Here is a 26,121-nt window from a genome sequence, read left to right as displayed (position 1 = left end):
ATAATCTAGACACTTGAACACAGGGAAATGAGAGTGGCTACATGCTATGGTAGTGAACAAGGGAATTTTTATTCTTGGCTAACCTTTTTATCAACTTCAAGGTCAGTGGTGGGTTTCCTGGAGCAGACATAGTCTCCCTGCTCTTCAGAAGCTGCATCAGAACACTCAGAGCTTCCAGCATCTTCTGAATCACAATTCTTTTCCTTAACCTGATTTTCTAGGAGTGCAGGTACCTTGAAAATATTTCAGAACCATGTTATTCCAAACCAGTTAGTTATCTATTGTTATTCAAAGTGGTAATGCCACAATTCAGATTTTAGCCTTCCAAATAAACTTTGAAAAGCAGAAGTCTATACTAAAACATCAAAACCGCAGAATCAACATTAGGGAGGAAGCCTAGAAGTAGCCATTCCAGTAAGGCTCAAGAACATACTCAAATGAAGACACTGGGGCTTTACTGGATGACCCAGAGCAACAAAACTGTTCTACTCCAGAAAAGGAGGCTGAGTTAGGATTTGGAAGTATAGCCATGGCTGCATAATGATGGGGACAGGTTCTGAGAAATGCATTGTTAGTGATTTTGTCATTGTGCAAACATACAAAACTACTGCTGTAACTGCACATGCTATACTTTTATATGACTATTAGCGCAGGTCTATTTACACCAGCATTGCCACAAACACGTAATGTGTTAGTACTATGATGCTGTTACACCACTAGGTGATAGGAATTTTACTCCATTCTACTCTTAAGGGACCACAGCCATATGTATATGGCCTGCTGTTGAATGAAACACTGCAATGCGGGGACGACTGTGAAATACACACAGAAGTAACAAATACTTATTTGGATAACTTTATAGCTGTTTTCCTATGAATCAAATTTCAAGCAACAATTATTGTTAATTTGATCAAGAGGGAGGATGATATTTAAGCAAAAGAATTTTTCCTTTTTCCCGAAGCTTAGTTTTTAAAAGCAGTAGGAAGGACTTTTTAAAAAGAGGTTTTCTAAGAAAAGAACCAAACATTTAAAAGGCAATTCTTTGCAAAGACAACAAAGTAAATTTTCAAAGAGCAAACTGAGATCCTTCATATTTAAGCCTTTAACTAAAAACATTAAAAGAAATAAGAACTGCCTTTATTACTGCTTAAACTAGAATTAATCCTTGCCATTCTAAAATGTAAAACAAAACAAGATTGTTTTAAGAATGTAACACTACAGGAATCCAGCATTATAAGACTGTTAAACTCCTGAGACTGCTCCTCATACATACTTTTAGGCTGGCTGTAAAACCATCAAGAAGTACATGGTTATCATTAATAACTTCAAAAATGAAGACCAGGATACAAAAAGGATCAATGCCTCAGCTTTAACAACAGAACAATTCAGGCAGAAAATGAAAAATAAACCATAAATTTCTGTGTTTCAGTCTTGCGGTTAAAAAGAATGAACACAAAAAGGGCATTTCTGAAAATGTCATAGGCTTTGCAAGTATATATTCTAAGAACTATATCATTGTTAATTCTAATAATACTTTACATTAAATTTTATATCCTTTAAGAGTTTTCACATATATACATAAATAGTAACAAATATTCTTTATACCTTCTGAACGCCTGACAAATCTTTCTTCAATCCTGTAACAGTCTGGTACAGAATCTTGTAAATCACAAAGAAAAAAACAAAAATTAACATAAAACTAGACAGTGAAATAACACACTCCAGTATTAATTAAGAAAGAAAACTATGGGCTAAATAGTATTTTGTGGGATTATAAAAAGGTGCCTAAGACTTATCTCACAGTAACAAAGAAAGTAGTATATCATGGGTGTTAATCTTGTCCAGTATCAGGAGATTCCAGCCTATAGGCCAAATACCACTGACAAATTGATGGTTTCTACCGATGAACATTTGCGATGAATTTAATGATGGAAAACTCTTTGAATCTCAATGAAGTGAAAAATATTCTCCCCAAAATAACTCCATCCTCCCCTCATTAGACCTGTATCATGAAAAGCTGTAAATTAATTATTATTAAAGTGCTTTTGATTTCATCAATAAACATTTGGAGAAAACTTTTGTTTTTATAATGATCTATACAATAGCCTCAATTTTGCTTTTTGGTCTGCAAAACCTAAAATATTTACTGTATGGCCCTTTAACAAAAAATATTTCCAGACCCTGAAATATATGTATTAATGGGTCCAGTATAATATTCATTTATATCCTAGACTTTTGTATAGATTTTCCTTTTCTACAACTGTAGTTTTAGGCTCCTTCAAATGTGTCATTTTCTTTCATAAATACAAATGAATTCCCTTTTTACATCCAATGTGCACAAAGGACATGTTAACGCAAAAGGAATCAGCCACCTCACTAGATTAGAAGCCAGCATTCATTACTGCAGGCCTGGGACAGCGGCTCCACATAAACCAAGTTACTCACATTGTCCTGCTGGGCATTCATGGCCATGTCCTCTTCCTTCAATTTCATCATTATATCCATATCCCTCTCGTAATTTTTTACTTCATTCAAGGTTCTAGGAATATATGCTCGTTTAAACACCTAACACACACAGGGGAAAAGTAAAACTGAAACTGTTACATATTTCTTACTTACACTCAGCACCCTCACCCCCTATCAAGTCATAAAAAAAAAAAAAAAAGAATCCACCAGCCAGACTGTCTGCACAGGCCAGTGTTACATGTGCTGTGTGCTATGCCAAGAGTAATTTGTTACCAATGATAACAAACTATGATGTAAGGTTACCCTTAGAATAACATTTCTCTCTCCTCCTTTGCATTACACATTTTTTTTCTGAGTGGGAGAAAAAGGAATGTAATTACCTGGCTGTGCCTTACAAAGGAATACCTTCTAACACAGGGGTATCACCCACTCTGCTACCCTGAAAAAAGGTTCAGAACTGCTGATAAATACAGGGTATCTTGTATTATCCAGCACAATAATAGCCGTGAGAATTTAAAAAATAAAATAAGACTACCTGCAGATCACCTTCACAAAAAGTACACTAATTCCCAAAATTAAAATATTTTTAACAAACATAAATATTGAAAATTTACAATGTTACTGCAATCAACATTTAAATAATTTAAAAATCTACATTTGAAAGTCGAAACAGGCTTTTCCTTGTTGAATCATATATTCTAGTAGGTTCTTTAAAATGTTTTTGGGCTAATGGGTTGCTGAGTGGAATAATGTTGCTAAGTAAGATATTACATCTCTATAAAATACCATCATTTAAAAAACTGCTTATCTATTAAAAGCAAGTTCATGCCTTATTAATATTTTTTAAAATATTTATTTATTAGGGAGAGAAGGAGGGAGAAAGACAGCAAGAGAAACACTGATGTGAGAGAGAAACATCGATTGGTTGCCTGTCACATGTGCTCCAACCAGGGACCAAACCTGCAACTTAGGCATGTGCCCTGACCCAGGAAGTGAACTGGTAATCTTTTGCTTTGTGGGATGACACCCAACCAACTGAACCACACCAGTCAGGGCACCTTAACAATACTTTTAAAAAGACCTCAAAGCACAAGTGTTTCCTAAGGCTATGAATAGATGGTACCTCTTACCTCTTCATCTACATGATCTTGGCTGGACCTTTCTTCCTTGGTCCTTTGGGATGCTATTTCCATAGCCTTGAGAAAACAAAAACAAAAACAATTACTTTCCTTCACATTCAAACTCTGTAAGATATACATCCATTTCCCAACTTAAGTATAAATCTGTTCTAATCCTTCTTGGTATCACCTCTTCACAAAATAAAGGACTTATTGTACTCCAGCAGTCAGGTTAGCTCTCCATGTTAGCCCTCACCAGAAAGACTGCCATCGACCCAAAAGTAACAGAATAAATCATACTTAGCTAACCTCAGGGAATCCTTAGCCTCTTTCTCAAAAGCATTCTACTCTTACTAATTTTTAAACAACTAGCAGGAATATTTACTAAAGGATAATTCATACCCGAAGTATGAAAAGAACCATTCCTTAACTCTTGAGCAGTCAATGAAGGGAATCAAAGAGAGTAGATTATCCTCCAATTTGAGTATATGGCCCTAACGCTGCTGCAGCATAAACCACTAAAGAAAGCAATCTCAACAATGACTGACACTAAAATGTGACAAAGGTTCTACAGGATTCTTCTGGCTTATAACACTGTAAAACCGAAGATTTATTCTCTACTGTATTTAGAATATACAGAAAAAAGAATGAACAGTACTAGGTGGCTTTTTGTTTTAAGATCATATACTAAAATTAGTGTTAGAGTTAAGGAACAAAAATTATGTGATATTTAGTCATTCAATTAACATATGGAATTACCTACTATTGCCAGGTACTACTTAGGTACAGGGAATACAAGAATGAAATCCCTGTCTTTTAAGAGTTAATATCAATAGTCTAGTAAAGAGTGACAAAATCGTTCTATCTACTTGTATAATGGTTACATAACATAAAAATTGCAGCTGGCCCTCCATATCTATATATCTGTAACCATGGTTCTGTATCCCCAGATTCAACCAATTCTGGACTGAAAATATCCAAAAAGAGTGTTAACTGCATTGCTGACATGAACACTGTATTTAGGCCTATGATGACTACATCTGTATTGAACACGTACAAACTTTTTCTTGTCATTATTTCCTAAATAATACAATGTAACAACTACTGACATACCATTTACATTTTATTAGGAATTATAAGTAACCCAGACACGATTTAGAGTATACAGGCAGCTATGTGTAGGTTATATACAAATACCACACCGTTTTATATAAAAGATTGAACATCCTTGGATTTTGGTGTCCTCTAGAAGGGTCCTGAAACCAGTCCTCCTTGAATCCTGAAAGATGACTGCACAACCTTTGGAAATAATTATTTCTGCCTGATTTCTCAAGAAAGCTTTCTGAACTGAGCTTTAAAGTTCATTCAACGAAGAAAGATAAGCAAGGGTAGAAATGGGAAGGCATTCCAAGGAAAAGAAATATGAAAAGATATGATAAAGGTTGAAAACTTGTGTAGGGGCATTTATGCCATGCCATGTGTTCAATATTCTACAATTCAGAGGTAACAAGAACAACAGAAAACCTGGATATCAAAATTAAAACCTTGTGCTTCAAAGGATGCAATAATCAGAGTAAAAAGGCAGCATATGGAATGGGAGAAAAATATGTGTAAATCATATGGTGTTAATGATATTCACAATATATAAAGAACTCCTTTAACTAAAAAAAAAAAAAAAAAACTGATTACAAAATGGGCAAAAAACTTAACTAGACATGTCTCCAAAGAAGATATATAAATGGTCAACAAGCACATGAAAAGACGCTGAACATCATTTGAGAAATGCACATCAAAACTATGTGATACCACCTCATACTTACCAGGACAGCTACTCAAGAAAACCCAAAACCCCACAAAAATAAAACAAAATTGAAACCCTTGCACATTGTTGATGGATATGTAAAATGGGGCAGTCACTAAGGAAAACAGCATGGGTGTTACTCAAAAAATTAAAAGTAGAATTACCATATGATCCAGTAATTAATTCCACTGTTTTTCCTTAAATCCTGGCTTGAGGACACATTTACCAATTTTTTTGGATGGGGAAGACAGAGAGAGAGAGAAGGGGTGGGGGAGAGAGAGAGAGAGAGAGAGAAGCATCAATGTGAGAGAGAAACATCAACTGGCTACCTCCTGTATGTGCCCCAACTGGGGACTGAACCTACAACCTAGGTGTGTGCCCTGACCAGAAATTGAACCTGCAACCTTTTGGTGCACAGGACAATGCTCCAACTAAAGAAACCACACTGGACCATTAATTTCATTTTTGAGTCTACATCAAAAGAATTAAAAGCAGAGTCTTGAAGAGATATGTGCATACCCATGTGCACAGCAGCATTATTCAACAGCCAAAAGGTGGAAGCAACCAAAGTGTTCATAGATGGATGAATGGATAAACAAATGTGGTATGCACATACAATAGAAATACTACTCCATTTTCAAAAGAAGAGAATTCTGACACATCCTACATCATGAATGAACTTTGAGGACATTATGCCAAGTGAAATAAGTCAGCTAAAAAAAACTAATGGTGTATGATTCCACTTATGTGAGTAGTCACCATTATAGACCAAAGGGAGAATGAGCTGGGAGGAGGGAGAAATGGGGAGTTAGTGTTTACCTTATGAAGCAGCTCGTTTCACAAGATATAAAAGTTTTGTGGATTAATCATGGTGATGGTTGCACAACAATGTGAACATACTTAATGCCACTGAACTGTACACTTAAATGGTTAAAATGGTAAATTTTATACTTTGTGTATTTTACCACATTTTTAAGAATTGTGATTCAGAAAGGCTTTTGAGAAACAAGAGAAAGGAATTAATGATCAAAAGCTAACAACAGGTTTCTTATTAAATGTTTACAACTTTGACAGTCTATGTAATCTTGCCTAACAATTAAAATCTGGCTTTACCATTGGCATTTTACTATACTTTTGATTCCCCAGCTGTGAAATCAGAAGGAAAAGATCTCAGGAAGCTGTCAAATAAACAAAAATTGTGCTGAGCAATTTGAGTCCTCAGAAGAGCCACATAAAGGCCAATTACTACTGCTATTTTGGGATTTTGTTTTGTTTTGTTTTGTTTTTCCTTCCTTGCCCCATCTCACCTTTGAGAGATAAGCATCCATGTTCTCCTGCGTAATTGATGGGTCTGTGACAAATTCAAAGAGTTCCCGCACAGTCATCACAGCAACGTTGTGCTTCAGAAAGAAGTCTGTCAGGAGGAAAATATTTGGGACAGCTTTACTAGAGAAAAGGTTATTATTCCAACAACTTTACAGAGAAACAAAAAAATGAAAATATACCATCTGACAGCTAATGGTGTAAGTATCATGCATTGAACGACTTAGTCCCAACATTTTATATCACCAGCTTAACAGAGTACAGAACTAACACACACAAGCTGGTAAAAAATTAAAATTTCCACTCACCATTGACATTAGCACAATCTTTTCTCAAGAACTCCAAGGCATGTGGGTGGTCATGCTCCACAGACTGAGAAACATCAATGATGTACACACCCCCACCACTGTACCTGTGGGCCAGACAGGCAGGGACTGTGAGAGACATCAGCAAGATGCACATTCCCCTATGGTAACGTGAGGGCTCACTTTAATGACTAAGGTCACCCAAGGCAGGAAACACACCCTATACTGACCATGTGGAAGCCAACTTTAATACTTTTGAATTTGGCATGGCATCTTGGATTGGGGTTTTGTTTATGTTTTTAAAGGACATGAAATGACTTATGGGAGGTTCCTAAGGGACAAAACACACTCACAACATGTTAAATTCACTGAGATCTGCATGGACAAGTCTGGCATCTTGATACATTATCCTCATGTATTGGATGACCTGCAGGTACAACTCCCGAGCCTTGGATTCTGATAACTGGATGTTTTTCAGGAGTGGTGCTGGCCTTTAATAAGAATAAAATGAACAATGAAGATAAAGTGACCAAGACAAGTTTTCTTGCTTTACACTGCATTTGTTACAAGTACTTCTCTTCTACAACTCATCACTGAACAACCTGGCTCACTATAGATGTACCATTCTGTCAAGCAACAGGTGCTTCCCCAGCTTACTGTACAAAATATTCCTCAAAACAAACAAACAAACAAAAAAACCCAAAAAAACACTGTACCTTGTTATTCTGAAGCATTTGAGACTTAAAAAGACAGAATAAATTTTTTAAATATTTTATTTACATATTCTTAGAGTGAAGGGAAAGGAGGGAGAAAGAGAGGAAGAGAAACATCAATGTGAGATACACTGATCAGCTGCCTCTTGAATGCATGCCAACAGGAACCCAGCCTGCAACCCAGGCATGCACTCTGACTGGGAATTGTACCTGCGACCATTCGTTTTGCGGGACAATGCCCAAACAACTGAGCCACATTAGCCAGAGTGGTAAAATAAATTAATAACTCTATGCATTAATACACTGGGAAAGAGTCATAAAAAATGTTCCAAAATAAAACAAGCTATTTAAATAGAAAATACTCATATATTGGGTAATTCAAAGCACTTAGAAATATAATTCTGAGCATGTAACTATTAGGCCTTCTACATACTCACATGTCATCTTTACCAATAAAACCCATGACAAGAACATGACTTCTTAGCAAGATAGGTTCGGGGCATGGGATCCCAGCTGTGTTTAGCCTGTGATATTAAAACAGACAAAAGGACAAATGAAAAGTCAAAACACCATCTAAAACAAATTACAATAGCTGCACTACACAAGATTAATACTGCTGTTAGAAAATGGCACCAGAGCCCCTCAACTGTACTATCGTATTTCAAAAACTATTAAGACATTAGAGATTTAAAGTCACACCATCACACACCACCAAGAACAACAAAACAGTGGCGATTCAATCACAACATCCCAAGGCCTGTAATACTCTATCCAATTCCAGAGATGTTGAACTGTGAAAAAATGTGTCTTAGAATTGACAAAATACAGTGACTACGTCTGCAATGATCTTTTGAGTTGATCAGCCTGAACAACAATTAGCAAAAACAATGATTAGCTGGACTCATACCTAATAGCTAACTAAGTACATGCAGATTTCAGAAGGGCTTTCAAGACAAGCATTAGTATCTGCTTAATACTAAAAGAGCCAGTGTGTCACCTATGTACAGCATATTAGGTGTCAGTTCAAAGAATATAGAAATGTGTAAAACTGGACTGGAAGAAGAAAAGGAAACTGATAAAGAGTTTTGAACCTAACAAAACTTTCTAAACTCTAATACCTATTTAAGAATGATGCACCATTCTTTCCACCTGAGTAAGTCACTTCACTGTTTAAAATCCTATAACAGCTCTTTATTATCCTCAGTAAAAATTCTGAAAGTTTTTACATGGCTTCTAAGGATCTTTTAATGATCCCGCCTTGCTGTATAAATGAGTTCTTAAAACAGACAAGGTAAGGTAGCTCCTCCTTGTCCAGAAGTGTGTTTCAGCTTACCTCAGCAGATCTAATAGAACTTAGCACCACTGTATCCCTATCTTTGGACAGAATGCCCTAGGATCTGCCAGCAGGAAAGAGCTGAGGCCAATGCCCAAAGCACAGACAGCACAGACACACCCCCAGAAAGTCACCTAATCAAGTTCCTCATTTCTTTTTCTGCCCAAGTTTTCACCATTTTTCTGGGGTTTCCTTTACAATAGCCATGACGAAACCTTGAACAAGAAAAATATTTGTTATTTGAATCATTCTATTCTAGTTTTTTTTTTTTTAGGATTCAGAAATTAAGCCAATTGGAAAAAATACATCTGAGCTCACCTGAATTCCCCGCTTACATACTTATCCCGATCTTTGAACACCAAAATAGAAGTTTTATAAATTTTAATTGCTCTGCTCTCTCCATTTGTTGTGCTAGCATGGTATACATTAGCCTATTTTAAGTCAAAACCAAAGAAAATTAAGTTTGTGTTAAATAAGTACAAACAGTATTTTACTTTTTCAATTTATTTGATTCTATCCCCAAAAGTTAAAAAAGTGAACTGCAATAATATGCATAAAGAACACTGTCATCTTTTGAATACGTTAATTAAAAAGTACAATAAATATAGCTCCAAATTACATACATAGTAAAATCCAACTTAAATACACGTGAGAAGTGGTTTCAAACATTTTTATATCTCAGGCATGTAAAAAATATCTGAAGACATCCTTATATCTCATGATTTATAAATTGAATTTTACTGAGAACTGCTTCCCATAGAATTAGTTGCTAATTTAGCCCTGGCTTGTGTGGCTCAGTGGATTAAGAGCCGGCCTGCAAAACAAAGGATCACCTGTTCGATACCCAGTTAGGGCACATGCCGGGGTTGCAGGCTGGGTTCCCAATAGGGGGCATGTGAGAGGCAACCAAACACTGACATTTCTCTCCCTCTCTTTCTCTCTCCCTTCCCCTCTCTCTAAAAATAAATAAAATCTTTAAAAAATGACTAATTTAAAAACACCATGTTTGTCTTTCTACATATCCATATATTAAAAAATGAGAGATAATAGCTGACTCATAGGAACTAGGCCATAAGCCCCACCCCTTTTATTAACTCTCTGATTAGGACTCAGGCCTGTAGTAAACCGACCATTAGTACTGCTGAGCACTAGTTGGACTTAACAATGTGGTAAAGTAACAGCAGTGAAAAGGCACAATTATGTGCACAACTTCCTACCTAGCTATAAATATTGATAAAGCCATTTTTAAATACTGATTAGACTATCCTGGCTTATATATAGTTTTTCCTTTTAAAGGCACATTTTATTTCTAAGTGCCTTAGTTTCATTTCTTATCTGAAATAAGAACATGAAAACACTCAGGCATCCAAAGAAAAGCTCACTTCTTTTCCTGTGCTAATGCAGCCATTTATCTCTGATATCACTCCTCTAGTCAACATCTTGAATAATATCATTCGTGTTCTGGGATCCAACACCTAAAAAGAGATACAAAAAAATAGAAAGTTCAGAAAGATATTGAAGAATCTGACAGTTAATACACTGAAGAGCTTAACTGTACCATGAAATCCTGGCTGGCTAAATAAGGGTTGCTATTATGGTGTTTTATTTAATCTAATTTTTAGTAGAGAGAATAGGAGGTGAGGGCCAAAGGAACCAGAGAGACAATAAACCAACAAGTTAATTCAGTCAAAGAAATCAAAGGCTACCAAGTCCAAAGGAGGCAGTAATTGACTCTAGACCAGCATTTGCTAATAGAAATATAATGTAAACTACGTAAGCAATTTTACCTTTTCTAGTCACATTAAGATGTAAAAGATAACACATTCAGATGTGTTTATTCCAATATATCTAAAGTACCATCTTTTTAATATGTAATTGATGTAAAAAAGTTATTAGTGAGAGATTTAACATTCTGTTTTTCACCCTGTCTTAAAGATATGGTGTGTATTTACATCTATAGCATGTCTCAGTTTGTATCAGCCACATTTCAAGTGCTCAATGGTCATTCTCTTTGAACGAGGGGTCAGCACCCTACAGCTCATGAGTCATCTCCAGGCTGTGGCTTGTATTTCTACAGCCTGAAAACTAAAGATGTTTTTTTACATTTTAAAATAGTTGTTAAAAAAAAATGGTGCCCTGATTAATGTGGCTGAGTTGCTTGGGCAGTGTCACAGCTTGACCCCCAGTCTGGGCACATGCCTGGGTTGTAGGTTCGGTTCCAGTCAGGGCATGTATGAGAGGCAACCAATGGATGTTTTCCTCTCACATCGATGTTTCTCTCCCTCTCTTCCCCCTTCTAAAAATTAGTAAATAAATACATAAATAAAATTTTTTATTTAAAAAAAAAAGTAGTTTCTTAAAAAAATTAAAAATTGTCAGCCACAATGCTTAATGTATTTATTCTTTAGCTCTTTAAAAGAGTTTATGGCCCCTTACTATAGATGAGTAATCCGGGGAAGGGTCTCCTTCAAAGTCAGAGCAGTCAGCTTTGAGTAAAAAAAAAAAAACCCAAAGTCTTCTTTAACAAACACAAGGCAATGAATTAAAGTCTGCCCCTGTCCATGTCTGAAGATGAAGCAGCCACATATTTACATGCAATTTCGAGGGACACCTGCATAAGCTCTTCATGGCTCAGGAGGCCCCTCCAGCCCCATTAAGTGAGCCAGTGTCAAATGGCCAAATCTAACTATACGAGAATAGCGATTTTTCAACTGGTGTGCCGCTAGCATTTTTTAAAAATGCAATACCTGAGTACAACATAGTCAGGGGCACTGACCTCCTTCTGTTAAGACTGTCAAACAAAAAAATGACAACAGCCGACACAATAGCTGCCCAGTTTGAATGAATCAAAATTATACCTATGTTGGCAGACTGGCAAAAAATATAACACAGGGGTGGGTAACAGTACGTTTACAGTTGCACTGTCACTTTTTTAAATTTAATTTTAGAGAGAAGGGATGGGAGGTAGAAAGAGAAGGTGAGAAATGTTGACCAGTTGCTTGTCATAGCCCTAATGAGGACTGAACCCACAACCGGAGTAAGCGCCCCGACCGAGAATCGACTTAACCACCTTTTGCTTTGTGGGATGATGCCCAACCAACTGAGCCACACCAGTCAGGGTGCATTGTGACACTCTTGTGTTAATAAACCTATTGTAATAATCATAACCTGAATGTCTTTTTTCATACAAACAACTGTAAATGTACTTTTGCCCAACCTTGCATATGTTTCGGTGTTCTGTAGAATTTTAGTTACTAGTTTATGTGTGCCATGAGATGAAAAAGATTGAAAATCACTACTCTAGGGTCTATCCTTCAACGAGGTGGCTGTGGTCATGCCAGAAACCTAAGGCTTATACAAACAAAATAACCTTTGCAAGACTAAAACCCAAACTACAAATAGTGGCACACTGGAACATAATGAAAGTGAGTGAACAGGCAATCACTAACATTTCCTCTCTACTGCACAGGTAAACAGCAGGAGTGTAAGCTGGTTGAGCATAGAAATCTACAGAGACCCGGGCTTCTGCAAAACTAGTAGGTAGCCAAGTTAGGGGAATAGAAAGGGCATAGGAAAACAGTTTAAAAACAAAACAGGGAAAGAGAAATATAAGATAATAAACTTACAAATATGTGTTTTGTAAGAGTCAAAATACATACTGTCATTAAAAATTAATTTCAAAAGAGAAAAAGAAGGTGTTTTCTGCCTGAGTTATTTTAAAGTCTTTGAAAGTTAAAGCTGCCTCATCTCTCTGAGCTGGACCATACTTTGTTTTCAATCACACACACACAAAAATCACACAAAATAAATAAATTAGAGGACAATGAAGACACAGATCCAAGACCTGTTCCTGCTGGACCGAATGTGAAATTCTCCAGTTACACAAATGGTTCTAGAGCACAAGTTGGGTGTTACTCCTTTGGGGATTGAGGTAAGTAACAGAAGGGATGCTTATGTTTTAAACCAGAGAGGCCACTATCCCAAAATGTGCATATGTGTGTGGTGAAAAGTGGGTGATAGGTTGCAGTAGCAATGTTCTGACCCTTTTTATTTATCTCTTTGTTCCCATAAAAAATCTGGGTCTATGCTAACACCCAATCTCAACACACTGCATGTGGGAACACTAAGGACCAACTTTTCCCCATTCTTGAATAGAAAGAACCAAACAAGCATACCCCGGTGATCTCTAAACCAAGTAAAGGATTTCTAACTGAAAATTTTAAGGCACTACTTGTGTCTCTCTCTCTCTCACACACTACCACCCACCTACTTGGTGGACGATACCTGACCTATCTTCTAAGAAAGTTCACAAAATTCCTGCAGACCTTGTTTAGACAAAAGATATCTAGTTAGATAGTCACTCCTGCTTCCCCAAAGATGAAAGCACTGCATGGTGGCTTCACGGGGCCAGAGTGAGGCATGACTTCACTTTGTCTGCTAATAGTTCTATTATAAATAAAGCAAAATGTAGATCTCTAAACCCAAAACTATAAGGAATAATTTTATATAAGACTAATTTTAGGTAACATTAGAATTAAACAAGATGGATAAAAGCAAGCTACAATTCAAAGAGAGAACAGAAATGCTGCTTTAAAATAAGAATTTGTAATATTTACATTGTACCTGTTCTACAGTTGCTCTGTCTGCCTTATCTTTGATGCGATACCTAACCAAAAACAAAACAGTATAGGTAACATTCAAAATTCAGCCAGAGAAGCCAAAATAAAAAGTTTCTACAGGTACATTATTCCATAAATTCCTTAGTAAGTAGTTTCCTTAGAAACAGATTTCAGGATCTTGTAGTTTCAACATTCAGTGAAACTCCCTCATTTCCCCTTAATAAGAGTGCAGTTCCCAAGGGCAAAAGGAGCACATCTGCAATGAAAAAAATCCTATTCATATTTTAGAAGCATTAAATAAAAAGAACAGGTGAGGTAACGTGAACTATGCTATAGAAAAGAAAAGATTAAGTCTATAGTGTCCTTCAAATCTTTAATGATTCTATTACTAGAGAATTAAAGTCAACACATGAGGCTTTCTTTTTAGAGTGCTTTTTTTCAGACATAAGTCAAGACATCATTTGAAGACAGTTACTGAGTTCTGTATTAAAATGCAAATCTGATTAGCTTCAGGTCACACACTAAAGGACTGAATTAGTACACTAACCTCAGCTAATAAAGATTCAAACACAAAGATTCAGACACATCAATGAAATAACAAATGACCATGGTGTTTCTCAAAAAGCTATTATTCTTGTGTACCATAATAAACCAGAAAAAAATTGGTTTTCAGTCAGAAAAAAATAGTTTTTAAGTTCAGTTCTAACATTACTAATTGTATGATTTTAGTGTCACTCTCTATAATATATTGTTAATGCCTCAGAGTTAACAGCATATAGAAATTAGGCAGATTTTACACAACTGGTTTTGAGAACAGAAGTGTAAATGCAATCTGTTTTGTTATAGTAGTATTCTGTTTTAAATCTTATCTTGATTTAAAAAAATAATGGAAGGGAACAACTTTTAATAAATCATAAAAAGAAAGCATTTTTATGCTAAGATTTTAACCTTTTAGAAGTTTAACATTTAAACAGAAATGTACATTGTTATCCTAAGAGCACATTTATAAATTTCATAATAGTACAGTTTTACCATGTATTTCTAAAGAAGACTCTAATATTTTCAACTTATAAAGGCATAAGATACCCTCATTTAAGTACACACAAAAAAGTTTAAGTATACAAAAAAAAAATCCTTGGCAAAAGAATTATGAACACTTACTTTGTCTAGAATTAGTCCCTATCAACCATGTCTTAATAGTTAAAATATTACTTACATGTCTGCTTCCTTTTGTCTAGACTTTTCAGTGACTTTATTTATGACAGAATCAGTAACATTTAGTTTATCTAAAAATAAAAAAAATCCACAATGTAAACATGTAGAACAGAAAGACATCAATAGTCTTTCTGAATAGGATACTTCTCCCCTCTTCTCTATTGTCTGAATATTTTATTATACATAGAATATATTTTTGTAATGAAAAATTTTTTCATGTTTTTAAAGGTAAGCACTAAGTTGTGTTTCCTTAGTAACAAGTGTCACTTTCATCACTACAGCTGTAATTTGTGAGCCATAGAAATCTAGATACAGAAACTCCTAAAAAATACTGTATCTGCATCTGCTGAATTTCAGACACTCATATTTTTTGCACAGCTAATACAGATAATGCAAATGCCTGGATTCCAAGTTTAATTCTAAAAACTGAAGTTTCATTTCAAAGTATAGGTCCATGATAGGCAATGACAGGTTATGAGACGCTGTGCTATGTTACTAACAAGTCAATGTCTACAAGAGAAAAATGACCATGCATTTTTCAAGAGGTGGTAGCTCAAAATATTCTGATTCCTTACATTCAGCAGCTCACTAAATGATTAATGCCTACATAAAATGTCCCTGGTAAACAACATCTAATTATATTCAATGTTCTGGTATTTTCAACATCCCACTATTATATAATCCAACTATAAAACCTAATACAAAACAGACAATAACTTGAAGGTATCTGTTACTCTGTATTTGTACAACAGGCAAGAAAACAGAACTGAGAAAGCATAAGCTCATGTCTTTTCCTTGAAGCAATGTTTTTAAATTACTAAGCATTTATTTTCTCTAAGCATTATTCAGTCAGTAACACAGAATATACTAATTTCTTGATCCAATAAAATTTTATAACACTTCATGTATTTCTAAAGAATTTTCTCATGCGCTAGTGACGAAATGTATTTTACAAACTCACCTAGATTAATTTTATTCTCATATTTCCGTAAGACCTTGTCTGCTGGAGTAGACATTTTGGCTGAATTATAGCTGGAAGGCTGTCGATTTGCCTAGAAGAAAGGAGTTCCAGAATTTAAGGCACTAGTTATACATAGAAACCTAAGGTTTATCATCACATGTTTTTTCCCTTGGTTCATTGTTAACTATTAAAGCATTAATACTTAGAGGTGTACCCTAAGGAAAGGTAAAAATCAATCAAATTGGCTCAAATGTTTTTAAAAGGCATTTGAAATACAAGGTGAAAGTTACTGGCTAAAACAAAGGGATTGCATAATCTGGGTGGTTTTGTCAAAACCTTTTTACAACATATTCCTCATTATTAGAAAAAAATTTAATGCATTTTTCTAATTTGACTGGCTTATAAATCTAAAACTTGAATATGTTCCTTTGTGCCCAAAATAAATAGTAACGAGCCAGGACCAATAACCAGCTGGTTCTAAGAATTTCATTCTGGGCTTCATATCTCACGAAAAGACTGAGAATGAGGTTTAACACTTACATTGGTGCAATGTACAAACTTCAATAATGGCAAAAAGAGAAAAAGAGGAGGTGATATCCAGAACACAAACAACAGAAGAGAATATACATAAAAAGGACCTATAATAATTACTGATTCAATCCTGTTATCAAAGCCTGGAATTTGGAGGCTGACTTGTTTCTTATTTGCATAAAACTTAAAATTTTTCCATTAAAGTTTTAAGATAAATTTTAAATTAAAATAATAAATTTCATGGTACCAAACACAGATAAATTTTTAATCACCTACAATCCCAGTACCCAAAGATAGCAGTTAACATTTAAGTACATATAGTTTTTTTACTAAAAGAAATTACACTGTTGAAATTGCTAAATGTCTCACCTATACATCAATGAAGGAGTTACTAAAACAAAACTACAAGTGTGAAATTTCTTTAGTTATTTTAAAAATTCATGCATTCTTGTTCACAACACTTGTTTTAATTTTGAAAGAAATATTTTTTATTTTCCTCCCTCCCTATCTTTTTGGGAACCTTTATGCTCCAATAAGATGCACTATATTAATCCCATGGCTCGGTAAATTCCTAACACTTGGCACTCCCAGTCTGAGAAGCAGGCTCTACATAGTTTGGTAGGTTGTGCTCTGAACATGGCCGAAGATGGTAGATCACAAACATATTTCCACATCATTAATATAGTCGTCCGTTGTAACATTTTCTGGCTGCATAATATCCCATTCTGTGAACCAGCCCTGTAGCAAACTTAATCAAGGTTGGTTTATTTTTTTCTCTTTCTTTTTTTAATCCTCACCCAAGGATATGTTTCAATTGATTTTAGAGAGAAAGGAAGGGGGATACAAAGATACAGAGATACAGAGACAGAGAGAAAGAAAGGGAGAGAGAGAAACATTGATATGAGAGACAAACATCAATTGGTTGCCTCCTGCACACACCTTAACCAAGGGGTCAAACCCACAACCTAGGTATGTGCCCTGACTAGGATTCAAACCTGCAACCTTTTTTGGCGTACCAGACAACACTCAAACCAACTGAGCCACCTGGCCAGGGCAAGGCTGTTTTCAAGGTTCCTTTACTAGAAACAATACTGGAGGATCACTTTGTAGCTAAATTTTAGTACACTCCTAGAAGAATTGCTGAGTAGTTATTTTATAACCTTTTATCGATACCAGCTTATCTTCCAAATACTTGTACCTATTTATTAGACCATCAGTTATATATATAGTGTCTCTGTCAGCCTTATAGGTTAAGAAAAAAAAAAAAAGCATCTCTACCTATTTAATCTGCATTTCTTTTTTTTCTAAAGAGAGAAAAAAGAAAATGACATTTTCAGTTTTTTAAAAAGAAAGCTTTTTTTAAAAAAAGATTTTATTTATTATTATTTATTTTTAGAGAGGGAAGGGAGGGAGAAAAAGAGAGAGAGAGAAACATCAATGTGCGGTTGCTGGGGGTCATGGCCTGCAACCTAGGCATGTACCCTGACTAGGAATCAAACCTGCGACACTTTGGTTCACAGCCCGCACTCAATCCACTGAGCTACGCCAGCCAGGGCAATAATCTGCATTTCTTCAATTATTAATGAAATTGAACCTATTCTACATTGGTAGAAAACTGACTATTCATGTTCTTTCTTGATGAGATTTTTAAGCTCATTATTTTATGACAACTTACATAACTCTTTTTAAACTTACACATTATGGAAGGAATCCATATCTGTGATATTACTAGAAATATGGAAAGAATGAACAATAAAAATCAATAAAGGCTGGGGCTACAGAGCAATATAACCTTTCAGTTACTTAATTCTAGAACCAGAAAAAGTCCTTTATAAAAAGAACATGGGCCCTGAGCTGTGTGGCTCAGTTAGTTGAGCACTGTTCCACAAAGCAAGGTCGCTGGTTTGATGCCTGGCTAGGGCACATGCCTGGGTTGCAGCCTGGTCCCCTTTCGGAGTGTGCATGAGAGACAACCAATTGATGTTTCTCTCACACATGGATGTTTCCCTGTCTTTCTCCCTCCCTTATCCTCTCTCTAAAAATAAATAAAATAAAATATTTTAAAAGAAGACATATAGAGACATCCAAGATGGCAGGGATTAAGCAGATGTTATACTCACCCCCTACCAGGACAAAACTGAAATCACTAAAATATAGAGCAAGCAACCTAAATTACCAACTGAAGACCAGCTGAAGAGCAGTCTTGTAGCCAAAGATTTACAGAAGCTGCCACCACATCAAGACTGATAGGAAGGGTGGGAACGCAAAAAGGGCTGGCTCTGCTCCCACAGGTAGTGGCTGAAATTCTGGATTGATTTCTCAGCTGTATGCAAAAGGTTCTCTCTGAGAGGTGGGTGGTCTCAACCCCAAGCTGGGCTCCCCAGCCCAGAGCACTAGAGCCAGAAAGAGGTACCCATATTAAATCTGGCTGTGAAAATCAGCAAAGATTCTGTCTGCCATGGAAAGGCAGAGACCTACTAGAGATACAGGTGGCTTCTTAAAGGGCCAACACACAAAATCTTGTTTACTCATCCTAGGCTCCTGTGAAAAAAGGGCAGAGCAGATTAGAGTCCTGTGAGAAGAAACTGGGTTTGTGGCTCTGGGGACAGAGCTCAAGGGACAGCTGCCAGGATCCCTGTGTTGAGTATGTCTTCCACACTGCAGACACCATTTTTCTTGCACTTCCATCCATATGGTATCAGCCTGGGGGAATGCAATAGCCTCATCCTCTGGATTCCCTCTCACCCTACCCTGCAGAGGTTGTGCCCTGCTGAGGAGTCAGCTGCCAGGGCCTGGGTATAGAGGTCTTGACAGGCTAAGGGTGTTTCAGTGACTGAGTTGTGTGGCTTTGAGACAGAGGCCATTCCCCCTGACTTTTCCGTGAACTGACTGGCACCTCCCCCTCATGAAAGACCTGCTAGCCACACTCTCCAGGATCTTAGCAGCTCCACTCTGCTGAGATCAGACTCCTGGTAGAATCTGGGTCAGACTGAGCTGTGTGGCTCTAGGGCAAGAGCCACTTTCCCCTCATATGACCAACCAGTCAGTGCAGAGCCCCCCACCCCCCTTCATATGAACAAACATTGGTCTGTCTAGGCCTGATAAAACTCTGCTGGCCTTACCCTGATGACTCCCTGAGACCTTGCCTTACACAAAGGTGTGTGAGCAACCAGCAAGTGGCAGCTAGACTTACTCCAGGTCATTTCCTGAATGGCCTCAGACCCAGCACTGGCACTGAGTTTGAACCTGTATCAACATGTTGAACGCTATTCTCCCCTACCCGATAACTCACTGAGAACCTACATTATGCCAGAGGCTCTTTCAGTGACTGAGCCTAACAGTCAGCCAGCAGGCAGAAACAGATACAAGTAAATTTCAGGATGCCATGGGACTTTTGTGAAACTGTCCCTGGGCCCAATGTTGGTAAAAGCCAGTCTTGGTACACAGCATGGTCCTTCCCAAGCACACTCAGGCCCAGCAGAGGAAGTCACAAACTGTAGATCACTTTATAGCTCCAAACACGTTGCCCAGGGTCAGTCACAGGCAGCATCTGACATTGTGCTGTACCAGAGTCCCTCCCAAGAGGCCCCAGAACCAACACACCCAGTGGCCAGTTTCAAACAACATCAGAGCAAGATACAATTAGCTTCACAAGCAGCATATCCAAAGGGATTATCTTGGTAGGCGGCACCAGACCATGCTGAGGCAAATTTTGCTTTGTGTGGTCAGCCCCTGCACAGCAGCTTGTATATTATGGTTAAAGTTAATCCTCAGTCAGTCAACCTGCAGGTAGACCCCATGCACAAATGGGTCAATAGCAATCAAGACTCAATTACAACAGGAGGACCCACAAAACACAAACAGACATTCCAGGAGCACCCAATTCAGGTGATCAAGGAGACTATATCGCTGGGTCCCACAGAAAACCTACTACATAAGGCCATACTACAAGACTGGGAGTCATAGCAGATCTACCTAGTACATGGAAACAAACACAAAGAGGCAGCCAAAATGGGGAGATAACGAAACAAACCCCAAATGAAGGACCAGGAGAAATCTCCAGAAAAAAGAGCTAAATGAAATGGAGGCAAGCAATTTATCAGACACAGAATTCAAAGTTATGCTTATAAGCATATTCAAGGAACTTAGTAAGAACTACAAAGTCATGAAAATGACACAGAAACCATAAAAAGGAATCAATCAGTCAGAAATGAACACAGTATCTGAAATGAAGAATACACTAAAGGAATCAACAGTAGGTTAGATGAAGCAGAGGATTACATCAGTGATTTGGAAGACAAGGTAACAGGAAACATCCAATCAGAGCAGCAAGAGAAAAAGAATTTTTTAAAATGAGTATAGTTTAAGTGACCTCTGAGACAACATGAAGTGTAACAACATCCACATCATAGAGGTACCAGAAGGAGAAGAGAAAGAGAAAGGGATTGAGAACCTATTTAAAGAAATAATAACTGAGAACTTCCCTAATCTGGTGAAGGAAAGACACATAGTACAGGAAGCGCAGAGTTGAAACAAGGTGAACCCAGAGAGGCCCACACCAAGACACACATAATTAAAATGAAAAAGGTTAAAGACATGGAGAGTATCTTAAAAGCAGCAAGAGAAAAGCACTTAATTGCCCCAGTAGAGCTTCCATAAGACTGTCAGCTGATTTCTCAACAGAAAAGCAAGGACCTACAACCAAGACTACTTTACCCAGCAAGGCTATCATTTACAATTGAAGAAAAAATAAAGAGGTTCCCAGGCAAAAAAAAAAAAAAAAAAAAAAAAAAAAAGCTAAAGGAGTTCATTACCACCAACCAGTCTTAAAGGGTCTTCTTTAACACTACGGAGGTTGCAGCTGATCTGAGAGATACAAACAAAACTCTTTTCTTAAATACTGTTACAAACATCAGGTGCACAGGTATAAGGCCATGACTAGCTAATCGTTTGTGTATGACTAATGTTAAGCCATAACATTTAAGCAGTCAGTTTGGTTATAACATGTTTCCTAAGGGTGTGTGATATCTGATAGTAAATTGTAGTTGAAAGACACCACAAACTCCAAAGTCAGTGTTCATGTAGGTGTATTTTTCCGCAAATTTCGAAGTCAGTGTTGTGGGTTTTTTTCCCTTTACCACTGAAAAAAGCTGGAAAAATAAAACAATGCTACAATCCAACGGATACTGAAGAATTTCAGCAAATGCTAATCCAGTTGATGATGATAATATAAGAGTCAAATGTGAAAATGAAAGTGATTTAGAAGATGAAGATTATGTGGAAGTTCATTCAGAAGATTCAGATACCAAGCAACATATGTCTGGTGAAGATGAGTTAGACACGAAGTGTTTTTTAGGAAAGACAAAAAATCAAAATGGAGCAAAAATCCAATTGAACTCAAAGTAGAAAACAGCCACAGAATATTTTATGTCAACTTCCATGTATTTTATTATATAAATATTTAATAAAAGAAATGCAAATTTGCAGTTTTAAAATTTTTTGTCACATTTCAGAACACACTAATAATGAATTTATCTCTCAGATACATGCGACCTACACTGTAACCTTTTTGACCATGACCTCTGCAGGGTTAAGAAAACAAACAAACAAACAAACAAACATAGTTAAAATAATAAAATAGCAATAAATATGTACTTATCGATAATCACTTTAAATGTAAATGGCTTAAATGCTCCAATCAAAAGACACAGGGTAGCTGAGTCAATAAGAAAACAAGATCCACATACCTACAGTCTACAAGAGAACCACCTTCATATGAAAGATACACACAGACCAAAAATAAAGAAATAAAAAAAAGATATACATACTAATGCAAATAAAAAAAGCTGGGGTAGCAATACTTATGACAAACTTTAAAGCAAAGGCTATATAGTAAGAGACAAAGAAGGACACTACATAATGATAAAGGGAACAAGAGAATATAACCGTTGTTAACATTTATGCACTCAACAAAGAAGCACCTAAATACATAAATCAATTATTGATGGACATAAAGGGAGAAATCAACAGTAATACAGGCACAGTAGAGGATTTTAACATCCCACTTACATCAATGGATAGACCTTCCAGACAGAAAATCAGCAAGGAAAACAGCAGTCTTAAATGACACACAAGATCAGATGGATTTAATTGATATATTCAAAACATTTCACCCCCAAAGCAGAATATACATCCTTTTTAAGTGTTAAAGGATGGAACATTTTCTAGGATAGAACATGTTAGAACACAAAACAAGTCTCAATAAATATAAGAAGATTGAAATCAGCCTTGGCTGAGTAGCTCAGTTGGTTGGGATCAAGAGAGGAATGTCTGCTTTCACCACTCTTATTCAACATAGTATTAGAAGTCTTAGCCACAGCAATCAGGCAAGAAAAAGGAAAGGCATCCAAATTGGAAAGGAATAAGTAAAACTGTCATTATTTGCAGATGACATGATAATATATGTACAGAACCCTAGAGATTCAACCAAAAAACTACTAGAACTGATAAATGAATTCAGTAACAGCATACAAAATAAATATCCAGAAATTAATTGCATTTTCATACACCAATAATGAACTATCAGAAAGGGAAACTAAGAAAACAATCTCATTTACAATTGCATAAAAATTTTCAAATAAAATACCTTGGAATCAATTTAACCAAAGAAGTAAAAGACCTCTACTTGGGAAATTATAAGACACTGAAGAAAGAAACCAAAGAAGGTAATTAAGTGAAACCATATACTGTGTTCATGCACAGGAAGAATTAACATCATTAAAATGCTCATACTACCCAAAGCAATCTACAGACTCAACAAAATTCCTATGAAAATACCAATGGCATATTTCACAGAACTACAACAAATATTCCAAAATTTATATGAAAGCACACAAGAGCCTGAATAGCCATCTGGAGAAAGAAGAACAAAGTTAGAGGGATCACGCTACCTGTTATCACACTATACAAGGCCACAGTAATCAAAACAGCATGATACTGACCTAAAAACAGACCTATAGATCAATGGAACAGAATGGCACTAGGGACTGGTTTCATGGAAGAGAATTTTCAATTCTTCCACAGACTTGGGGGGAGGGGGGCCAGGAGGTGGAGCTCAGGCAGTAATGCCAGTGAAGTTTCACTCACTGCCACTCACGTCTTCCTATGCGGCTTGGTTCTTAACACACCAGGGACTGCTGGGGCCCAGGGGTTGGGGACTCCTGGAATAGAGAGACCAGAAATCAACCCATACCTTTATGGTCAATTAATATTTGACAAAGTACACAAGAACATACAATGGGGTAAAGACAGTCTATTCAATAAATGGCGTTAGGAAAATTAGACCAACATGTGCAAAAAAATGAAACTAGACCAGTTTCATTTTATGTACGATGCTTCTTACATCGTACATAAGAACAAACTCAAAATGGATAAACTTAAATATAACACTTGAAATCATTAGTCTTAAAAGAAAATACTACCTAGTAAAAGAAAACTTTACTGCCTAGTAAAGTCTCTCACATTTCTTTTAGCAACAACATTTTTTCTAATACATCTCCTTGGGCAAGGGAAACAAAAGAAAAAATAAACAAATAGGAGTACACCAAACTAAAAGGTTTTTGCACGGCAAAGAAAATCATCTGTAAGGGGCTAATATCCAAAATTTATAAAGAACTTGTAAAACTCAACATCAAAAAACAAACAATCCAATTAAAAATGGGCCAAGAACCTGAACAGACACTTCTCCAAAGAGGACATACAGATGCCGATAGATATATGAAAAGATGCTTAATGTCACTAATCATCAGAGAAGTGCAAATTAAAACCACAATGAGATATCACTCTACACCTGTCAGAATGGCTATCATCAATAAATCAACAAACAATAAGTGCTGGCAAGGAGGTGGATAAAAGGGGATCTTCATGCACTGTTGGTAGGAATGCAGATTGGTGCGGCCACGGTGAAAAACAGTATGATGTTTCCTCAAAAAAGTAAAAAATGGAACTGCCTTATGACCCAGTGATTCCACTTCTGGCAATATATCCAAAGAAAACTGAAATACTAATTTGAAAGTATATATGCATACCTGTGTTCACTGCAACGTTATTTATAATAGCCAAGATTGGGAAGCAACCCAAGTGCCCATCAGTAGATAAGTGGTTAAAAAAGCACAAGTGAATACTATTCAGCAGTGAAAAAGAAGGAAATCTTACCTTTTTGTGACCATATGGATGGACCCGAAGAGTATTCTGCTAAGTGAAATAAGCCAGTTGGACTTCTGGCTAAGATGGAGGCATAGGTGGATACACTGTACCTCCACGCACAACCAAGATTGGAACAACAACAATTTAGAGGCAGAGTAACATCCAGAAATAACAGAAAGTTTATCTGAATGTAAGTCGGACAGGCAAGAAGTTGAAATAGACCCGTTCATCCAAACTGGTAGGGGGGCGGAGAGGAGCAGCCAGGCGTGGGTCGAGGTGCAGAGAACAGGGAGAATTAGGCACATAAGGCATCTGGGGTGTGCAAGATTGCAGCAGGTGGACCGAGTATGCAAGCAGCAGCTAGCATACCCACTGAGGCGGCAATTGTGGAGCAGGGCAGAGTGCACAACCCAGGATCCCAAGGAAGGGACTGAGGTCCCATGGAGAACAGAGCAACCACCACTGTTCCCTCTTGACCCCACCCTCACATACAGCGTCACAATCTAGCAACTGGGGTGCCCAGCCCTAGTGAACACATAAAGCTCCACCCCTCACCATAACAGGAGCAACCAGACCAAAAAAAAAAGAGAGAGAGAGAGAGAGAGAGAGAGAGAGAGAGAGAGAGAGAGAGAGAGAGAGAGAGAGAGAGAGGGAGGTATGGCTCAAACAGAAGAACAAATCAATGCCCCCAGAACTCATCCTTTTAAGCGACCAAGAAATAGCCAACCTATCATATGCACAGTTCAAAACACTGGTGATCAGGAAGCTCACAGAATTGGTTGATTTTGGTCATAAACTAGATGAACAAATGCAGGTTACCATAAAAGAAATGAAGGAAAATGCACAGGGAACCAATAGTGATGGGAAGGAAACTCAAAACAATAGAGTAGACCAGAAGGAAGAAAGAAACAAACACACAGGAAAGAATGGAGAAATAAGAATTCAAAAACGAGGAGAAGCTTAGGAACCTCCAGGACATCTTTAAACGTTCCAACATCTGAATTATAGGTGTACCAGAAGGGGAAGAGGAAGAGCAATAAGTGGAAAACTTATTTGAACAAATAATAAAGGAGAACTTCCCCAATCTGGCAAAGGAAATAGATTCCAGGAAGTCCAGGAAGCTCAGAGAGTTCCAAAGAAGTTGGACCCAAGAAGAAACACACCAAGGCACATCATAATTACATTAGCCAAGGTAAAAATGAAGGAGAGACTCCTAGAAGCAGCAAGAGATAAGGGGACAGTAACCTACAAAGGAGTTCCCAGCAGACTGTCAGCTGATTTCTCAAAAGAGACCTTGCAGGCAAGAAGGGGCTGGAAAGAAGTATTCCAAGTCATGAAAGACAAGGACCTATATCCCAGATTACTCTATCCAGCAAAGCTTTCATTTAGAATGGAAGGGCAGAGAAAGTGCTTCTCAGATAAGGTCACGTTAAAGGAGTTCATCATCACCAAGCCCTTATTGTATAAAATGTTAAAGGGACTTATCTAAGAAAATAAGATAAAAAAAAAACATGTATAGTAAAAGGACAGC

General features: G+C 36.9%; 1 protein-coding gene across 1 annotated transcript in view; it reads right to left on the bottom strand.

Annotated features, from left to right (window-relative positions):
- The window catches only part of RIOK1 (RIO kinase 1), a 33,339-nt gene that overhangs the window by 3,070 nt on the left and 4,148 nt on the right, over nucleotides 1–26,121 (bottom strand). Inside the window, exons 3-16 of the mRNA XM_028513273.2 lie at nucleotides 15,855–15,945; nucleotides 14,895–14,964; nucleotides 13,683–13,725; nucleotides 10,442–10,534; nucleotides 9,378–9,490; nucleotides 9,194–9,274; nucleotides 8,164–8,250; nucleotides 7,367–7,504; nucleotides 7,017–7,120; nucleotides 6,693–6,799; nucleotides 3,597–3,662; nucleotides 2,446–2,565; nucleotides 1,606–1,659; nucleotides 84–233 (exon numbers count right to left, since the gene is read on the bottom strand). Of these exons, the coding sequence (XP_028369074.1) occupies nucleotides 84–233; nucleotides 1,606–1,659; nucleotides 2,446–2,565; nucleotides 3,597–3,662; nucleotides 6,693–6,799; nucleotides 7,017–7,120; nucleotides 7,367–7,504; nucleotides 8,164–8,250; nucleotides 9,194–9,274; nucleotides 9,378–9,490; nucleotides 10,442–10,534; nucleotides 13,683–13,725; nucleotides 14,895–14,964; nucleotides 15,855–15,945 (1,317 nt within the window). The remainder of the gene's footprint in view (nucleotides 1–83; nucleotides 234–1,605; nucleotides 1,660–2,445; nucleotides 2,566–3,596; nucleotides 3,663–6,692; nucleotides 6,800–7,016; nucleotides 7,121–7,366; nucleotides 7,505–8,163; nucleotides 8,251–9,193; nucleotides 9,275–9,377; nucleotides 9,491–10,441; nucleotides 10,535–13,682; nucleotides 13,726–14,894; nucleotides 14,965–15,854; nucleotides 15,946–26,121) is intronic.

Source organism: Phyllostomus discolor, chromosome 5, assembly GCF_004126475.2.
Source record: "Phyllostomus discolor isolate MPI-MPIP mPhyDis1 chromosome 5, mPhyDis1.pri.v3, whole genome shotgun sequence".
NCBI lineage: Eukaryota > Metazoa > Chordata > Mammalia > Chiroptera > Phyllostomidae > Phyllostomus > Phyllostomus discolor.
Note: the sequence above shows the minus strand (reverse complement) of the source record. Positions and strands in the feature narration are given on the sequence as shown.